Consider the following 20,635-nt stretch of genomic DNA (forward strand, 5'->3'; position numbering starts at 1 on the left):
AATTGATTTAGATTTTAATATGGTATAGTCACAGGTGGCGTCTTAAATTCCAAATTAGAAGTTGTAAACAATTAACTAAAAAGGTAATTAGTTTTGTTACAAACCTGATTTAGTTATCTCCATCGACCGGATTTGGATCGCTTGACGGACGGCCTTTGTAGTCCACGCTTCCTTCAACGATGTCGAGGAGTTTCAACGGTCTCCGTGGCTGTAGAGACAGCGGCCATGATTCAAGTCTCCAGCCAGCCAGCCCACGGAGGTGCAGTTTTCACCAGCGTGTGGAGCTAGCTGGAGTTTTTTATTTGTTTTTTTGGCTGTTGGTTTAATTTTTTTCATTTGTCATTGTTTCAAATGATAAGCTGGCGGTTGGATTTGAATCGTGCCACAGAATTTGTGGTGTTTGCGTGCTAACTATTACTTTTTATTCGTTCATGTTTTAGAAGTCGAATTGACTTTAATTCACTTTACTCGACCTCAAATTCAATAAAGTCTAGTCTAATCGAATTCAATTAAGCTTAATTAAGCTCACCTAATAAAATTTTATATTTTACATATAATTTTAAACAAAGAATATAATCAACATTTCACAATAATAAATAAAAATAGATAAATATATATATATATGGAAGAGGGATGGATCGGGTTGTAGCGAAGGAGGGAGTGGAAGGAGTAGGTCTTGCATTCGAAACCTCCCACTTATATGCTAATGTATCTATTGAAAGCTCGCGAGTTGTTTTGATCAAAAACTGATGATTTGTTGTTAACCGCCCCTAATGATGATGTTATTTGTATTGAACTTTGCCTTTTATGGTGTAACATGGACTTTGTGACGCTCTCACTTCTCCCTAAGGCGAACCAAAGGGTATCCGCGGGACGCCTGCCCAACTCTCGCCAGAACTCACGACAATTCCCGTTCAAGCTTAATACAATAGTATCTAAACGATAGGACAAAGTAAAGAAGTGTGGAAAACTTCTATAAATTATCCCAAGTTCACGATACATAAGTTATCCAATCCATACATCAGGATTTCCAAAAGATACATTTAATCCCAAAATATACAACAGCCAAGAGTCTAGCCAAATACATTTGGAATCTAATACAGGAGTACATCAAAAGTGATTCCATCAAGTTCCACTTCATCCATCCCTGTTAAGGAAAACAAATCTACGAGATGAGCAAAGTGCTCGTGAGGCCAAGAACACACATGCAGACACGTTGTTCAAGTAACAATCCCAATTTAACAAGTGGAGCAATAATATTTCAATAAATGACAATTCACGCTAGAAAAGTAAACATAAACAATTCAAGGATATATGAGCTCTCAGGAGCTATTTTTCACTTGCACGATCACGAACCTTCACAAGTTGACACTCCGTCAATCGGGTAGGTTTAGTCCGTAGAAACTTCATTTACACGTTCCCCTTTCACCTTACATACCACAGCGGGCCCGCAATACATTTATAAGGCGATACTCTACGAGTATGCCAAGCAAGACCTCTCAATAGGTCAAGCTTATATGATCTCACGGTTCACTAAGGAGCCCGACCAATCCCATGTCGGCTCGAGTCCAAGGTTAGCCAATGAGATTGTTGGGCGTAGCCCACTTAACATGTAAGAGTCGAGGAGATTCACTCCAAACGACTTATGCGACCATAGCATAAACAAGCACTTAAACATTTCACTTAAATTCATTTAACAAGTCACCTCAAATAACTCAAGTACTTTATGTCACGAAATTCAAGTGTAATCCACTTAAATGAGAACGAGTGCGATAAAGTACACACTCGACTCGACACTTCCAAAATTTTCATTTATCAAAAGCAATTAACACGTTGTCACACACTTGTTACTCACCGAGTGATTCAAGTAGCAAGTTCAAACAATAATTTAGGCATCTCCCGTGAGATCCTCTTGAAGGTCCTCTTGAGTGCCTGAACATTTAATAATAAACTATCATGTATAAACCCAATTATCACGAATGATTGTACACTTGTACAATCTAAGAAAATTTCACGAAAGCGAGTCTAAATTACTCGTGAATTAAGGCTCAAAAATGGGGTTTTTAAAACACAAGAGAGATCGAGTTTTTCATCTTCGAAATCAAGTATAAAACGTTCAAGTGATATCGAGGGGAAAAGGAGAATTCGGAAAAACTCCATTTCCTTAAGTTTAAAAAATTTCAGCTTGTATACGAGATTTTTGAAAAATCGTATCTCACTCATTACAAGTCCAAAATTGGAAAACATGGTACCGTTCGAAAGTACTAAAAGTTTCTTCCAAAGTACTAAAAGTTTCTAGAATACACTTTTCCATGATTTCAAATGGAAGGCGTTCAAAAATTGGCTCAAAGTCACTGTTTTAGGCTTGCAAGACAGTTTTGAGGTTGGTTTTTCGCCAATTTTGGAAATTCGGCAAAATTCACAGAATTTGAACTACCCTTTCAAATTTGAAACTCAATTAGATTTGTAATCAAAGTTTAAAACACAACAAATGGAACAAGAATCGGAGTTCTGAGCACCAAGATATGGCGGCTCAAATTTGCTGAAAAATTGAAACCGTTGGGCCAATTTCCAGATTTAAATCGCTGACTTTGGGACATTGATTGAACATCGAAATGGACTCAGAATGGCGCCAAATTTGGCAGTATTATCCTTCCATATAAGGGCTATTCCTCTACCAAATTTCATAGGAAAATTCATTCGGCAAGTTGGTTAACAAAACCATCAAAGTTTCCAAATCTCCAAAGCAAAGCTGCCTTGCACCTCTAGTTTTCTTTTTCTCAAACCTTTGGCCAATAAAATGCCTAAACATGTCTCATTTATGATAACCAGGTCTAATAAGGATCCAAGATACACTTGGTAGGTGATTTATACCAAGAATTTCGAATAGCAAGTCCCAAGTCAAGATTGGTTACAAATCTGTCCAAAATAAGGTAAGGGTTTTAAATCATTGAGTCAGTTTCAGATTTCGGCCACAACTCACTCAATTCAACTTGGAATTGAGCATGGTCAGTGGCATTGAAAAATAGATTCATAAAGCTACATTTTCTTAGAATAAATTGTTTTCAGAATCTGTCCACAGCTAGCTTATATTTGAGCATCAATTCGCTGCTCAAAACAGAGCTCCCAGTGTAGACGTGAAACAGGACAGTCATGTTCAAACGATTGGTGTTGACTACTCAGGTGGAATCAGAACGTACATTTTATACCGTTGGAAAGATGGGAATGTCTAGCTTCCAGTGCCATAAATAGCACTCAATTTAGACATCGAAGCAAAAAGTTATAGCTGAAACAAAAACACTGCCAGAGCAGTTACGGGAAAAATTTCCAGTTTTGCTGATTTCCGAAAACACATCATTTAGCCAACCAAATCATGAAATTTTTTGATGAAACTTTCTACACAACCTATATTACACATATACATCAGAATCAAGTCATTAGAACCACCAAAAATTGCACTAAAGGTCACGGAAATGACAGGGGCAGAACTGGAAAAATTTCCATCTTCACTCCCTTTGATCTTTCATCCATAATATCACTCATTTCTACTAATTTAAGCACTAAACCAACATTAATAACATCATAACTCATCAAATCAGTCCATCCAACCATAGTGGGAGTTCATAGAGCCCACACATCATCTTTTCAACATAAATAAAGCTACCCACATGCATGCATGAACTTATATGTGCAATAGAACTTCCATAAATCAAGATTTGAAGGCTTGATCGTCACTTACTTTGCTAGATGTTTCAAGGCAGAATTTTCGGTCCAATGGAGCTCAAGAAAATGCAAATAAAGCCTCTTTCTTAGCTTAAGATGCTCTCCAAGTGATTAGCAAAGTGTGGTTAAAGTTTGAGGTGATTTGATGATGATTTAGTGAAGAAATGAAGAAGAATTTGGAGCTGTTTTTCTTCCTCCTTGGTCCGCTGCTTGAGTGAAGAGAGAGAGGGCAAAAATCTGGTGGAGTTAGCTTCTAAAGGAAGCTTAATGGTTGGGTGTTTTGTGGACAAAAGTCAACCGTGAATAGTATGCGTACGCGCGCGTTTTGTGCTCGATTCCTCTTGAGTTTGTTGCACTAGTACACTAAACCTCTAATGCACTCACATTCATATCATTATTATTCACTCTTAGTAGTTCCAAAATAATAGTCTAAGGTCCCTCAATTAATCGCGCGCATAAAAACGCGTACTTCCGATTTATGCGCGATGAAGTGAAATCTCTAAGAAATTCTTATAACAATAGTATTACTAACTAATACTTGAATACTTAAGTATAAAAATACCTATTTTAAGACTAATGTACAAGTCTCCAATTTTTCCAAGCTCATTGTATTCTCAAATCGGTTATTATTTCCAAACGCGCATTTACTATTCTCACTTATCGACCCTTCAAAAATTAAATTTTGAAACGAGTCATTATAAAAATATAACTAAGCTATAGATCCATATAATTAGGTCTAAAAAGATTAGAAAATAATAATCGAGGCAATTGGCCAAATAAATAATTAAATGAGGTAGAATTAGGAATTTAAAATAGGTAAATTTTGTGAGTTTTCACAGACTTTGTGCTTATTTGCTTTGTCATAAATCCATCAACCCAAAAAGGATTAAAAAACCGAAGACAAACCTAACGAAATGTTATATATTTGTATTGAACTTTGCCCTTGTAGAGGTAAGTTGGACTTTGTGCTTATTTGGTTTGTCGTCAATCCATCAACCCAAAAAGGCCAAAAAAAAAGACAAAGTTGAATATTCATTCTAAGACTTAAGAAGTACCTACAAGTCATTTCACTTTTGGGCTTATTACTTGCAACTTCCGCTTTAGTAAGGCGATGTTCTGGCGAACTGAGCAACAATCCCTACGTCAATTTAAAATTTTTTTAATGTGTCAATTCAATTTAAAATTTTTTCCTTTTTCCTTTGTGTTCTTCAATTACCGTTACAAAAATAACAATTAAATTTTTTAATAATGATGACTAGCCAATATATATTCCTGTTTATATACACTTGCCTTAGAAGTATCAAAAATATTTTGACATGTTAGACCCTAACTAAATGTTTACTGCGAAACAGAAGAGATAACTATAGTGTTTAGCTAACTTCTTTTATCTGATGCCGATTAATTTACGTTTGCCAAATTTTATTAACTCAGTTCTCTACCTGAACAATGTCGAAATCAAGTCGAATCAGTAAAACCTGTCTAAACCCCTGCTCAGGGGTACTGTGGTTAGGATTGCAGGAGCTTTGAAGTGAATAGCTTTTAAGTATGAGAGGTGTCCTGATTTTTGCTATAGTTGTGGGTTAGTAGGACACAATGAGAGATCTTGTAAGGATAGGAGAGTGACAGGGGGAAGCATGGGAGGCCACCGGTACGGGCCCTGGTTGAGAGCTGGAAATACTAGGAGCTCACCCCAGAAACAAACTACCAGGAATGAAGGTTCGAGTGACAAAAGATATTGGAGATTCCAGGAAGGAGAATTGATTGAACAAGATAGAAGCAGGAGCCTTTTGAATCAAAGTCTGTTAGAATCTCTGCTGTCATCTGATAAGGAGGGCCATAGCTCGCAGAAAGGGAGGGAGGAAAGGGAGAAGGCGAAGGAAGAACAGGGGAGGGGAGCCTCACCTTCAGTTGAGGAAAACAAGGGAGGAACCGAAGATTGTAGTGAAGACATCATGAACCTAGAAACGAGAGGTCCTGGTCTCCCACTAGTGATCCAGTTTGAGGAAGAAAATCAGTCCCCTATGGCAGTGGAAGTGAGGGAGGAGGATAGAGAATTAGAGATGCAGAACCAAAATCAAGGACTAGTGGACAATGAGGAATCTGTAGGAGCGCTAGTGACCCACCAGGAATCAATGGTGACAGGAAAGGTACAGGAGGCTAAGGACAAACAAGCTAAGAGGATGTTCAGAAGACTGAAGTCCCCAACCAGTAGCAGGAGAGCTTTGAAAGAGTTAAATGAAAATGGAGCAAGTCACTAGATTGCTGGTAAGAGAAAAGTCTTGTTGAGGGATGAAGAGATGGAGGAAGCAAATTCTGATATAATCCAGTGGAAAAAGACTAAACCTATGTTAGAATTCTATTCTGCTGAGCTAAAGGGAGAGGTTAGGGGGACCTGCCTGAAAGGGACCCCTCAAGGATCATGAGAGTTTTGGTATGGAACTGTTAAGGTGTGGGGAGCCCCTTGACAGTTCCCCATCTGAGGGAGGTATATAACCTCTCCTCTCCAAACCTGGTTTTCTTGAGTGAGACGAAGAATAGGAAGCATGTGATAGACAGACTGACTAGAGTTTTAAGATGTAATGGTAATGTGACTGTTGAAGCTATGAACAAAGCAGGTGGTATGGCTCTGCTGTGGAGTCAGGATACAAACATTTTGGAGGTGTATAAATCTGCTTTCACGATAGAAGCTAAGTTAGAAGACCCTGACACTCAGGTTAGCTGGTGGTTTATTGGGATTTATACTAGCTGTGACCCTATGATCAGAAAAGAACAATGGAGGGTCCTAAGTAATAGGAGAAATCTGTGGGGAACTAGATACATAATTGCTGGGAACTTTAATGACATTCTGTCCAATGATGAGAAGTGGGGAGGAGTTCTAAGGCAGGAAAGAAGCTTCGAGGACTTTAGAGACTTCATAGATCAGAACAGCTTAATAGATATTGGGTTTGAGGGACAACCTTGGACGTGGAGCAACCATTGGGATAATGAAGGAGAGGTTAGACAAAGGTTGGACAGATGTTTGTGTAATATGGATTGGTTCCAAGCTTTTGGAAAGGCTAGATGTCAGCATATAGACACCTTTGCGTCTGACCATTCTATGCTTTTACTAGATACTGACCCGGGGAAAGAGAGGAGAAAGAAGAGATTTTATTTTGATAAAAGATGGCTCCAAAGGGAGGGGATCCAACAGGTGATAGAAAAAGCTTGGAGTAAGGAAGAACAAGGATCTAGAATGTTCAAAGTCACTAGGAAGGTTAAAAATTGTAGAATTGAGCTTTTGAAGTGGAGGAATACTTTCCAAGCAAACTCTAGGCAAAGAATTACTTATCTGAAAAAGGATTTTGATAGAGTTAAGAAATCGAGTTTTGCCAATAGGAAAGATATCCTAGCTCACATAAAAGACCAATTGAAAGCAGCTTATAGGGAGGAAGAAAATTTCTGGTGTCAAAAAGCTAGGATCAGTTGGCTTAGGGAAGGTGATAAGAATACTAAGTTCTTCCACTCCTATGTAAAAGGCAGAAGAGTGAGTAACAGAATCAAAACCTTGCAGAAAGAGAATGGTTCATGGACGACAAATGAGGAGGAGGTTGTGGCTGAAATCTCAGATTTTTTTAAGGAGTTGTTTAACAGTGGGAGAAGGGGTGATATGTCAGAAGTTCTAGATGGTATTCCTCAATCCATAACCCAGGAAATGAATGAAAGACTGACTAAAGATGTGGAGGAGGAGGAAATTCATGAAGCACTTTTTCCTATGAACTCTGAAAAAGCCCCAGGACAAGATGGGATGACCCCTTTGTTCTTCCAAAGGTTCTGGAGTACCATCAAATGTGATGTTATCCCTGCAATCAAAGCCTTCTTTTCATCCGGATACATGCTTAAATCAGTAAATCATACTGTCATATCCCTGATCCCTAAAATCCTGCACCCAACCAGTTTGAAGAACTATAGGCCTATCAGTCTTTGTAGTGTACTCTACAAAATCATTTCTAAAATCCTTGCTAATCGACTGAAATCTATCCTGGATAAATGCATAAGCAAAACTCAATCTGCCTTCATCCCAGATAGACAGATCCTTGACAATGTGATGATTGCACATGAATATATGCATTACCTCAAAAACAAAAGACAAGGAAACTATGGATACATGACAATCAAATTAGACATGGCAAAAGCATATGATAGGGTAGAGTGGCACTTTTTGCAGGCTATGATGGAAAAGATGGGTTTCTGTCCGGTATGGATCAAATGGATCAATAGCTGTTTGAAGACTGTAACTTACTCCTTCAATTGCAATGGAGAAGCCAAAGGTTTTGTGACTCCAGGGAGAGGCATACGACAGGGAGACCCTCTGTCCCCTTATTTATTCTTGATCTGCTCTGAAGGACTATCAAGTTTGCTGAGGAAGGCTGAAGAGAGTAATAGAATTCAGGGACTGAAAATCAGCAGGCAAGGACCTGAACTTACCCATCTTTTCTTTGCTGATGACTCCCTCATCTTTCGCAAAGCTGATAAGCAGCAAGTTACTGAGATCATGAATATTCTTAAAATCTATGAAGCTGCCTCAGGTCAAATGATCAATCTAGACAAATCTGCCGTATTTTTCAGCAGAAACATGATCAGTGATCAAAGGGAGGAAGTACGCCAAGCATTAGGAGGGATGAATGAGGCAAAGCAAGGAAAATATTCAGGCCTCCCAATGGTGATTTCAAGAACCAAAGACCAGATATTTGGCTTTGTTCGAGAAAACATCAAAAGAAGACTTCAAAACTGGAAAAGCAAGTTCCTCAGCTCAGCAGGGAAAGAGGTAATGCTAAAGTCAGTAGCTATGGCCATGCCAACGTATGTCATGTCATGTTTCAAGCTATCAAGGAAACTTTGCAAAGATATCAGTGCTCTGATGGCCAACTTCTGGTGGGGAGAAACAAGTGGTAGGAATAAAATGCACTGGACTTCTTGGGAAAGAATGGCACGAAAGAGGAATGAGGGAGGACTTGGTTTCAAGGACCTTGAGGCTTTCAATAAAGCAATGTTAGGGAAGCAGATATGGAGAATCCTCACCAAGCCAAACCTTCTTGTGAGCAAGGTGCTAAAAGCTAAATATTTCCCTAAGGAATCCATACTTCATTGCAATCCCCCCAAAAGTGCCTCCTGGATTTGGCAAGGCTTAATGGGAGCAAGAAGTCTGCTGGATAAGGGACTGATTAGGCGAATTGGCAATGGAAGGAATACACGAATCTGGGAGCATAAATGGATACCAGAGACAATCTCAGGAATGCCAAGTACAGTTAAACCAAACAATTGTGATTTGGAAAGAGTGGATGAGCTCATTTGCCACAACAGATGGAACAAGAACACCATATTTAGAGTCTTCAACAGAAATGATGCTGAGAGGATCCTAAGTATCCCCCTAAGTCTGTCAGGGAGGGAAGACGGCTATTACTGGCAACCACAGGCAGGTGGGGAGTACACGGTCAATTCAGGTTACAAAATCCAAATGAAGAACAACAGGAAAGCAAGGAAGAGTGTTTCAGAGGTAGCTGGTTCGAGTTATATAGAGGGGAGCCAGCAAGTGTCACAGATGTGGAACACACTCTGGCAGCTCAACATCAAGCACAAAATCAAGCTCTTCATTTGGAAATGTATACAAGGAGCTTTACCAGTGAGAGAAGCCGTGAGTAGAAGAACAAGAATAGGAGATCCAATATGCAGAACCTGTGGAGAGGCGCAGGAAACAATTGAACATCTATTGCTAACATGCCCCCACACGATGGACATTTGGAAGGCATCACCTATTCACTGGGAGGGGGCTCAGGAACAGCAGGGTGAATTCAGAAGATGGTGGCTTAGAATCTCAGAAGCAAGGGCAAGACCAGAAGGGAAGGAACATATTGGCTTGACGGCGAATATCTTGTGGCAAATATGGAAAGATAGGAATAAGAAGGAGTTTGAGAGCTCAACTAGATCATCACCACTGAGAACAGTAGAAAAAGCACATAGTGAGTAGCTGGAGCAAGTGGAAGTAGAGAAATCAAAAGATAGAACGAGTACAGAAGAAACAGCCCACATGCATGATCAACAAAGCCAAGGCAATGAAGCTCAGGGAGCTATGATCATGGACCTGTCAACAGCTACAAGGAAAGGTCAAAACAATCTAGGCATTGGAGTCACAGTTAGAACAACTGCAGGCACCAAGATTGCAGAATGGAAGCTGAAAGAAAGAAGCCTGGGGAACCAAAGCCTAGATGATGCACAAGCTTTAAAGCTAGTCTTGTGTAAAGCTGCGCAATATCAGTGGAGCAGAATCAGGCTCAATTTTGCCAACAAGGAGCTGCTGAAACAACTAACAAAAACACAGCCTTTGGGGAGCAGAATGGCTACATTGCTGGAGGATATTGTGAATGTGAAAAGACTGTTTTGCATGTGCTCCTTTTGCTTGAGTAGGGAAGAAAATATGATAGATAGTAGAAAATTAAGTGTTGATGCTTTAGGCATTATTGTGGATGAGGAAAGGAATGTTCCTCGGTGTCTTTGAACACTTTTGTAAAGTTTTCTCGAGCCGTTGCTTGCACTTGTAAATTTTTCCCTTACTATAATGAAATTATCCTATCGTTTCGACAAAAAAAAAAGAGAGTAAAACTAACCAAGGTCGTTATTTTCTAACGCTGTCATCTTCATTTTTTCTTCCGTTTCAACAAAAATAACTTGAACTAAAAAGGAGAGATTAACTTATTTAATAACTTATCACTTTATGCTCACACATATAACACAGTTTTATGATATTATCATATCAATCTTTGCAATGCCCTGTGCATATATTGCACAAAAGTCATGCTAGTATAATTTAGGACAAATCCATGGATCCTTTCGAGTTGTCTCAAGAAAACTGTGCCTCAAGAGCGTCAATAACTTTCTTGTCAACTTGGAATGCCTTAGTAAGAACACCTAGAGAAATGGGGGGCTCTGTTCCAAAGACTACATTTGCAATAGTATTGACCCCTGGATTTTGGCTGCTAAAACCGGAAAATGCAAGAGCCTTCGTCTTCCCAAGATTTTGTATGAAGTGAACCAGACCTTGTGGGAACACAAAAACATCTCCTGGATTCAAGACTTTGGTAAAAAGGCGATTTTTCATGTTATTTGGTGGATTTGAAGTGACGAAACTAGCAGCCAGAGTGCCCTCTACCGCAAATATGACCTCGGTTGCACGCGGATGAGTATGGGGTGTGTTTACACCATAAGGAGCGAAGTCGATACGAGCTAGGGAAATTCCGAAAGTGTTGAGCCCTGGCAGATTGTTGACAAGCACACGAGTGACATTAGAACCCACTGGATTGTTTGTATTTCCAGGTATGTTGAATCCCTGGAAGAAGAAATCGTTGGCAGTCACAACCTTTGGATCCTTACAAATCTTTCCGTTCACAAACACTGCATTCAAAAAACCAGCTGTCAATAATGTGATAATGCGGAAAAAACAAACCCGCATTGCTTTTTGCAAGTCTTACTAGGTATCATGCACAATGTAGTGAAAAATTAAATAAACAAAGAGATAACTTATATGTCAAGGCAAACATGACAGGACACAAAAATCGTACTTAGAATAAAGAAACATGTTTCGCTACATTTTCTGCTAGTTAGAAGGAATTACCAGCAGCTTTGGAATCATTGATTGCAACACAAAAATCCTGCAGAGGGCTAGGGTCAGAAGCGATAGCAAGGGATGAAAGTAGTGCCATTGCCGCTAGGGCTATCAGGAACGGAGCTCCCATGGTAATTGTAGATGAGATCTAGTATTTCTTGTGCTAACTCTTCGGTTGATGGTTCGAGGAATTTGGGCAAAGATTTGAAACTATATATAGGCATATTTCATTCGACAATTAGCCAAGTTTATCTCTCTCACGCGAAGAAAATTACACCTGACTGAAACTAGGTCTACAGGTTAGGTCGGTGGCTTTTTAATACTTTAATATTAAGTCGGTAAGATGAATCTTTTCTCAACAACTTGGTACATGCATTTATCTAGCCGAGGCTCTTAGCTGAACTTTCTTTTTTTTTTCTCTATACTTTTCTGGAATCATTTTTTTTCTCAATGTTGTACTAATCCGATCATTTTCCTCCATGGCTGGTCCCTTACTGTGAAAATGTTATACTTCCATTGGCACTTTAGCTTCTTTTAATTAAATTGGTTTGGGCAGAAATTTTAGATTTCTTGCCACTCGATTTTTATGGGAGCATGTTGCACCAAATTTTTAACCCTATATCTTCTTACGGCTAACATTCTGAGCATTTAATATTGGTTTTTCCCTTCCTGTTCCTATGGAAAGTAAAAAAAAAAAAAAAAAAGAACAATAAAGGTATATACTAATTGGAAGGGTCCCCTATCAGTGTTAATTTCCTGATTAGAGTTCTACTTTAACGACACAAAGTTTGACAAGTTCGTGATGTAATTCTTGAATCCTCGTCAGGTCTTCCAATAGGTAGTCCTTAGAGAGCCCTGATTGATGCTTAATTTTACATTATTTTTGAGGGATATTATTGAAAACAGGTATAATTTTATTATTGAAAACAGAGTACTATTGAAAACAGGTATAATTTTATTTAAGCCGCTCAAAAAAAAAAATTTAAATGTACCACTCTATTTCCTCTTCGTTTTTTGCAATCAATTGTCGCCTGTGAATGATTTGGTGCTTTTTTTTAACCTTCCATACTTTTTAACTGTTAAGCTAAAATAATACCCGGGAAGAATAGTGGGGAAAATAATAGAGAATTAGCTATGAGAAGCAGCCAGAATTCAATCTTATCTTTTTCAGATTTAGATCCTCTAACAAAAAAATTTTTTTGTAAAATAAAAGTTTGAATGGATTCGAATCCTCTAACTAAATAAACTTAGTCGGATATGCAATAATAAATTAGAGCATTAATTTGATCCAAACTCAAAAAGGTTTTGTGATAAAACGTAGTATCCCAAGCCGTTGTAATTCTCCATATCACCTAGTCAAAACCTTATTAATTGTTTCTAGAAGTGAAGCAGTTAATATTCATGCGCTTCTACCCATTATAAATCCAGAGGTGTTCGGTGATCTTTTTTCATGACCTGGTTTTTGGAAATACAGAAACTTCTGTTCCTCTCTCTTGAAAATGATATATGCACTTACTTACGGATAAGAGATGCTCGAAAGTCTTTCTTAGTAGTTCAACTAAAGCAATAAATATCCTGTTTGCCATTTTCTAATATAAGAAAAGAAGTAGTTCAACTAAAGCAACAAATATTCTCTTTGCCTTTTTATACCATAAGAAAAGATACATACAGGAAGTTTAAGGCTTGATACCAGCTTAGCTGTATACAATAAAATGATATAGATTTTAAACCCATCGGGATTTTAATTAGGTATGGTCACTTGTGGTGTTAATGTAAAACATTCTGTTATATCAATTACTGTTCATTAGCATCAATTAGGACCTTACCTTATATAATTTTCTCCCAAATGATCTCATGTGCAAACTGGAGTTGGTTTCCTTGCAAACATCTTGAGTTTGAGGAGATGTTATTTTAAAATTATTCTTTTATATCAATTACTGTTCATTAGCATCAATTAAAATCTTACCTTGTATAATATTAATCTAGATTCATTGATTTTAAATGTCGAGGTTCATTTTACAAAGCCTATGTATAGGCATTGTGCTGTTGTACAAATCAAGAATTCAATAAACAATATTCTCCCAAATGAATTCCTCCAACATGTGGTAGCTTAAATTCCAAATTAAAAGCTGTAAACAATTAACTAAAATGGTAATCAGTTTATGTAACACATTAGTTTGGGTCTTTGAACTAGAACTGATAGAAGTGCTTATAGTTGGAAGGCTACATATACTATACATCTTGCAGTTTTCCTGCCTGTAGTTGACTGCCCGAATTTTTTCCAGTTTATTTTTGGTTAATTCCAAATATTTTCCCATATACTGGAAATCATTTTTTTTAACATCATGTTAATTAGTTCAGTATATTAAAGAAACCCATTATTCTCTTTCTTAGTTTAACTAGTTTTAAACCCTGTTCGTTGCACCGGGATTAATCTTGAGAGGGTTTGGTCCATTGTAATACTAATCGAAGTACATGCTGCAGAATAATAATTGAAACTTTCAAAGATTTGAGATAAGGCTTATTTGAAACTTCAAAGAATTGAGATAAGAATAAAGGAATTGAAATTGCATCTAGTAAATTAGGTATTAATTTTTCGACACTCTCTACGGTCATTAGGATCACTTAAAACTCAAATACTGAAGATTTGATCGAATCAATTCATAATTTAAGGATGTTAGTAAATTACACACTGATGTATTAAGAAATATGATGTACGTCAAGCAACCCATAGCCGCCTCTTTTGTCGACTTTCAAGTGGAGATGGCAATGGAAGGTGTTATGTCGTTATCATGTTTGTATTAGAAACTCAAATCTTAACCTAACTTATTAGACTTTTGTGTTGGGTTGACTTATACGATTAAAATATTTTTGATACGATGGATTATTTAAATCAACTTACTGATTTATGCTAGAAAGAGTCTAGTATTTTAATCACTTATTTTAATCCCATTTGATCATGTAATCGATTCAATGTTGCTGTTATTAAAACACGTCATAAATTTTTTGAAATACATAGTCAATGCAATATTTAAATTTTCAGAACATTAAAAAAATACATAACGAAGCTCTCCAAGCATAATATAAGCTATAAATTAGGCCTTATTTGGATTGCTATTCTTTTGAAAAATTTCTCCATTTTCTGTGAATGTTCCTCTACATATTTTTTAATCACCTTTTACCTTATATACATCACTTCCTAAAAGTACTAAAGTAATTTTTCTCCAAAAACTCTCTAGGAAATGCAATCCAATGAACCTTTTATAAACATGTTCAAATAGATCTATATATGATAAGATATAAAACTTTTGAATTTTTTAGAACTTCTAATTGAAATCTTCAAGACAAATTTGATCGTGGTTAGTTTTTACTAAATACTCAAAACGGCCTCTGTAGTGCTTAATTATTATCATAAAATCAGCAATTTATTGGGTTAGTGTGTCAACTTCCAGGTTGACTCAACCCAACCTGCATATGTTCGTGTCACTAACAGGTTGATCCAATAATGACCTACTAAAATTCAGGTCGTGTTAAAACTTGTTAATTTCAAGTCTTGTTATCATGTCGTATCAAAAATTATCACCCATACTTGATGCATACTTGTACCAATTCCATTGACTGGTAGGGTAAGGCAAGTATGCTAAAGCAATTAAAGGGACAAAATTGAAATTCTAATGCACATAACCAATGGATCCCAACACCAAGAAACCTTCATGAATTGGATTTAAATGTGCAAGATTGAAATATTTGCGTAAAAAATAAATAAAAAATTTAATCTCTTGGAAAGTGTAATTATTCAACAAAGCCCCAGAAAAGATAAAAAGAACCACACTATTACTACCTCAGAGCCCAATTTTGCTAAACATGAATACTAAGAAATTTCCTTTTAAGTCTTTTCCTATCAAACACACGACTGTCTTGTTAGAAAAATTGCCGACATTTGACCAATTATGAGCTATTTCTCCTTGGTCAAGTGTTTGAGTAGTAATACTCGGACTCGAACAATATGGGGAGTTCCAGCTTTTATGGGACTTAGCAAGATGTAGACGGAGAGAGAATTAGCTGAGTCCAATTGATTGCTCAAGATGCATCAAAGATAACTTTTTCCCCGATCTGCATGGCCAAATCTTTTTTGCATTTACATGGTAGAGCACCAAACCACCCATGCAATTCCCCATTGCTCAAGTCTGAAACATCACAGGTGTTTAATCACCACAAAATGCATCTTTTAATTTAATTTAATTCACATATACATTCATAAAACATTGAAAAGTCACGGGTGATTAAGTAGACTTCAACTATTACCATGTTATTGAAAAACTTGACGATGACTTTGTTTCTAATTTCAACAACATTGTTATCAACTCATTTGTCAAATCACATTTTACAACTAATCATTAGTGATAGGTCATATTTCGTCATTTATTTTATAATTAATTCTCTCCTATTATCTTATCAAATGTGGTTTATTGGGTAGATTTTATTCACTTTTGAGAATTTGTACTGATTGTAGGGAGTTGGAATAAAATATGATAAAAAAGCGCAAATTCCTCGCTACATTTGCTAATTGATACCGGATATCCAGAGTTGCAAAGCGAGGTCACAAAGTCTGCTAATAGATGCAATTGCTGGCCATATGTCCTCGGTGAACATGAGATACACAGGATTAATTCCTGTGACAATAAATAAAAGAGTTTGAGTAGTAGTAGGAAAAGGGGAGATCAATTTACAATTGTTTCCTTCTCTGATGGTCAAAAGACGGTAGACTAGGAGCTATTGTTTTGGGACTCTACACTTTTCTTTTGTTTTGGTAGCTTTTCAAAAGGAGGAAGTCAATTGAGACTAAGAGACTACACTTAGCCTTTTTTTGGAGAGCTGGCCGCCACAAGCAGGAGAGAAGGAATCTAGCTTTTGGGTTTTTTGGCTATTTTTTCCTATCTTGCTGATTCCATCGTATGACTATTCCAAGAAAGAGAAAAACATTAGTCATTCTTTTGACTTTGTAGTTTTTAATTGTTCTTATTGCATCAAATTCAATCATCTCAATTGAGGACGATGCACTCAACAATTATTTCTGTAATTTTGCGTGAAATTGTTCTAACAGAGATGAATTAAATCTCTTTTTCTAGTCAAAAAACAATGGAGACTTTGATTTATTTAAAAATTGTGAGATCGAATTCATTTTATTTATTTCTCTTATTTATTGGTATTTGCATATTCTCTGATTGTAGTGCCTATGGTAGTTTTATTAATTGACTATCTTGGGCTCAAACATTGAATTAATTTAGCAATCTAATGTCAATTGGAGCGTTAAATCCGTAATTATTTAATTGTTCTAAAATAGTAGCAACTGACATGATTGGATTTGTATTAGGGGAATACGCGGGTTAGTCTAAATTAATCATGGTAGTATGTTATTTTGTTAGAATAGAATTTCTCTAATACGTAAGGCAATTAGGGAATTAAATCTTACAGTCATACCTAAAATTATATCTCAATTAGAGTAGTAATTAATGGTCGTACCTTAATCACCGACACAGTAAGGAAGAGTTGACTGTCATCGCTTGTTTGGCAGTTATAACTTATTTATTGGTTAATAATTGGAATTACTTTTGCATCGATGATCAATTAGGTGAACCATTACTGAAGTTATTTCTTGGCTAGAGTTTAGTTATTATTAATTTGTTTTTAATAATTTGTCACTTAATTTTAGTTGGCTATTTATTTTCATTTGAACCGTTTAATTATTTTCATTTTTATTAAAAATCAACCCTTAGTTTGAATTTCAAAAGAAACAATTATCCCCAATCCCTGTGGATTCAACCCTACTTATCACTATTTATAGAAATTATATTTTGTTTGAACATTTATTTATTATTGCACAGGCTTGACAACTTGTCAATTTTTTATGCCATTGCAGGGGACTGGCGTTAGTTAATTTATTTTTTTTAAGTTCATTTTCGTTTTAATTTTTCGATATTTTTCTAATTTATGTCTCGTTCTTCTCGTACAGATGAATTAATTTTCGATCATGAAGTAGAGAAGATCGCACGCCGAACGCAAAAGGAAACTAGACAGCTTAGAGAAGAGCAATCTAGTGCTGCATCTCAGAGACTTGATCCAGAAGTTGAATCAACACATTCGCTTGGTGATATTTAGAGCGATTCGGATCGAGAAGAAATTACGATGGCTAATGCACAGACATTAAAGGAGTTGGCTGCTCCTACTTTAAATCAGCAGTCCTTATGCATTACTTTTTCGAATTTATATGATAACACCGCATTTGAGTTGAAATCTAGCCTAATTCATCTTTTACCATCTTTTCATGATTTATCAGGTGAGAAACCTTATAAGTACTTGCAAGAATTTGATGTTGTTTGTAACAGTATGAAACTCCCAAGAATTACGGAAGAACAGATAAAAATGAAGACATTTCCCTTCTCTCTCAAATACTCGGTAAAAGATTGACTGTACTACCTATCTCCAGGTAGTATCACCACTTGGGAGCAGTTGAAGAAAAAATTCTTGAAAAAATATTTTCCTGCGTCTTAAGCTGCGAATCTGAGGAAGGAGATATGCTGTATCAAGTAATATCCAGGAGAGTCACTCTATGATTATTGGGAAAGATTCAAGAAATTATGCATCAAATGGCCTCCACACCAAATAAGCGAGCAATTGCTCATTCAATACTTTTACGAGGGGCTACTTTTCAGAGACAAGAGCATTATTGATGATGCAAGTGGTGGGGCGTTGGTGAAGAAAACTTCTCGAGAAGCATGGGAGTTGATCGAAGGGATGGCCGAGAACTCACAGCAGTTCGGTACAGGAGAGGATGTCCCGATACGTAGAGTGAATGAGGTAAAAACATCCTCTATCCAACAACAATTACCGAATTGACATATTTTGTTAGACAATTGACTGTAGGAAATGCATCACAAGCTAAGGTGTGTGAGATTTGTATTGCCATGGATCATTCTACAGAGATGTACTCAATGATTCAAGAAGAAAGTGCGGAGCAAGTAAACATGGTTGGTCACGCGCCCGTGCCAAAAAAATCATATGATCTATACTCGAATACGTACAATCCGAGTTAGAGAGATCACCCTAACCTCAGCTATGGATGAAATAGACAATCAAATTTTGTACCAAATAAACAGCAAAGGTATTAACAGCAATATCAATCTCGGCCGCTATCACGTCCTCCAAACTCAAGTCCGTCTTTAGAAGAAATAATGAAACAATTAATTATTAGTAACACGCAATTTCAACAAAAGACGGAATCTGATTTACAAAGTTTAAGGAATCAAATGGGACAGATGCAAGCAATGTAGAATCAGATGGCAATATCAATCAACCATCTGGAATTTCAAGTTTACGAAAAATTGCCGTCTCAACCTGAACTAAACCCAAAGAACATAAGTACAATGAGCTTAAGGAACGGAAAAGAAATTCAGGGACCCGACTCGTGGTTCCAAATGACAAGGATGAAAAAAAAATTGAGAAAGAACTTGAGGAGGATGACAGAAACAGCAAAAATCTAGTGGTACTCTATGACCCAATCATTGAAGTTAAAACTAATTCGCCTCTTTTTCCTAGCAGGTTGGAGAGATCGAAGAAATAGGATAAGGAGAAAGAGATTTTGGAGATATTCCGCAAGGTAGAGATCAATATTTTCCTACTAGATGCAATCAAACAAGTGCCAAAATACGCGATATTTTTGAAGGATTTGTGCATCAACCGAAGAAGGCTGAAGGGAGATGAAAGAGTTATTGTGAGGGAGAACGTGTCAGCAGTTCTATAGAGAAACCTCCCACCGAAATGCGGGAATTCAAGTATATTTACTATCGCCTATAGGATATGTAATATTTTGATTAGAAATATCATGTTGTACTTAGGAGCATCAACCAATATAATACCTAAGTCTACTTATACTTCTTTGAACCTAAATCCATTAAAAAAACTGGGATAATAATCCAATGAACTGACCAAACGAATGCATGTCTTGATGGGTTGGTTGAAAATGTGTTTGTTAAAATTAATGAATTAGTATTTCCAACTGATTTTTACGTACTTGACATAGACGATGATCATTCCCCAACTCCTCATCTTTATTGTTAGGCAGACCCTTTTTTATCACAGCCTAAACGAAAATTGATGTTAATAAGGGTATCTTGTTCATGAAATTTGATGGAGAAATTGTTCATTTCATTACTTTTGAGATCATGAAATATCTCTCAAACTCTAATTTTAGATCTGTTTTTTCTGTGAGTGATATTGATCCTACGGTGTAGGAAGCATTTGAAATTATTGGTAAGGATGAGTTAGAAGTTAGTTTAATCAAGGACCTTGAGTTGGAAACAACTTATGAAATAGAATTGAGTGAAGATTTGAAGTGTACAATTAGGATGTTGCAATCGTTGCCAACCACGATGACAAGGTATGAGTTCACACCTATTTTCATACCCGAACCTCACCAAAGGGTACTACCATCTGTGGTGTAGGCACCTGTGCTAGAATTAAAGTCTCTGCCAAACACTTGAAATATGCATATTTGGGCGAGAAGGAAACGCTTTCGATGATTATCTTGACGGGACTGTCGAAAATCCAAGAAGATAAACTAATCCAAATTCTTAGAGAGCATAAGCAGGCAATAGATTCTTAGAGAGCATAAGCAGACAATAGAATGGACCATCACTGACATTAAAGGAATCAACCCCCCTGTGTGTAAGTACCGAATAAGGCTCGAAGAAAATGTCAAACCTGTACGGCAAGCTCAAAGAAGGCTTAATCCCCTCATGATGGAAGTGGTGAAAAAAGAAATACCAAAGTTGCTAGACGTGGGAATTATATACGCAATATCAGACAGTCCATGAGTGAACCCGGTATGGATAATCCCAAAGAAGGCAAGAGTGACAGAAGAGGCCAACCAGAAGGGTGAGCTCATATCAGTGCGCAAACCCACCGGATGGCGGCAGTGTATCGACTACCGAAAATTAAATGCTGTCACAAAAAAGAACCATTTTCCTTTCCTTTTATTAACTAAATGATTGAGCAGTTAGCTTGTTGAGCTTATTACTATTTTTTGAATGAATTTTCAGGATATTTTCAAATCACAATCGCACCGGAGGATCAAGAGAAGACCACCTTCACGTGCTTGTTTGAAACTTTCGCATACAGGCGAATACCTTTCGGATTGTGCAATGTGCCTACAACATTTCAGAAATGTATGGTGAGCATTTTCAGAATATATAGAGAAAATTATTGAGATTTTCATAG

General features: G+C 36.9%; 2 protein-coding genes across 2 annotated transcripts; one reads left to right on the forward strand and one right to left on the reverse strand.

Annotated features, from left to right (window-relative positions):
- The first annotated feature begins 5,357 nt into the window (after nt 1-5,357).
- LOC140015781 (uncharacterized) lies at nt 5,358-9,727 on the forward strand. The gene is made up of 2 exons (XM_072068597.1): nt 5,358-5,973; nt 6,171-9,727. Exons 1-2 carry the CDS (start codon nt 5,358-5,360, stop codon nt 9,725-9,727), a joined length of 4,173 nt encoding a protein of 1,390 aa, XP_071924698.1.
- Nucleotides 9,728-10,425: 698 nt separating this feature from the next.
- LOC113714853 (germin-like protein subfamily 1 member 14) lies at nt 10,426-11,532 on the reverse strand. Its single transcript, XM_027238972.2, has 2 exons — nt 11,369-11,532; nt 10,426-11,148 (listed from the first exon to the last, which is right to left on the reverse strand). Exons 1-2 carry the CDS (start codon nt 11,487-11,489, stop codon nt 10,598-10,600), a joined length of 672 nt encoding a protein of 223 aa, XP_027094773.1. The 5' UTR covers nt 11,490-11,532; the 3' UTR covers nt 10,426-10,597.
- Between the last annotated feature and the right edge of the window lie 9,103 nt (nt 11,533-20,635).

The sequence above is a fragment of the Coffea arabica genome, chromosome 10c, assembly GCF_036785885.1.
Source record: "Coffea arabica cultivar ET-39 chromosome 10c, Coffea Arabica ET-39 HiFi, whole genome shotgun sequence".
NCBI classification, from domain to species: domain Eukaryota; kingdom Viridiplantae; phylum Streptophyta; class Magnoliopsida; order Gentianales; family Rubiaceae; genus Coffea; species Coffea arabica.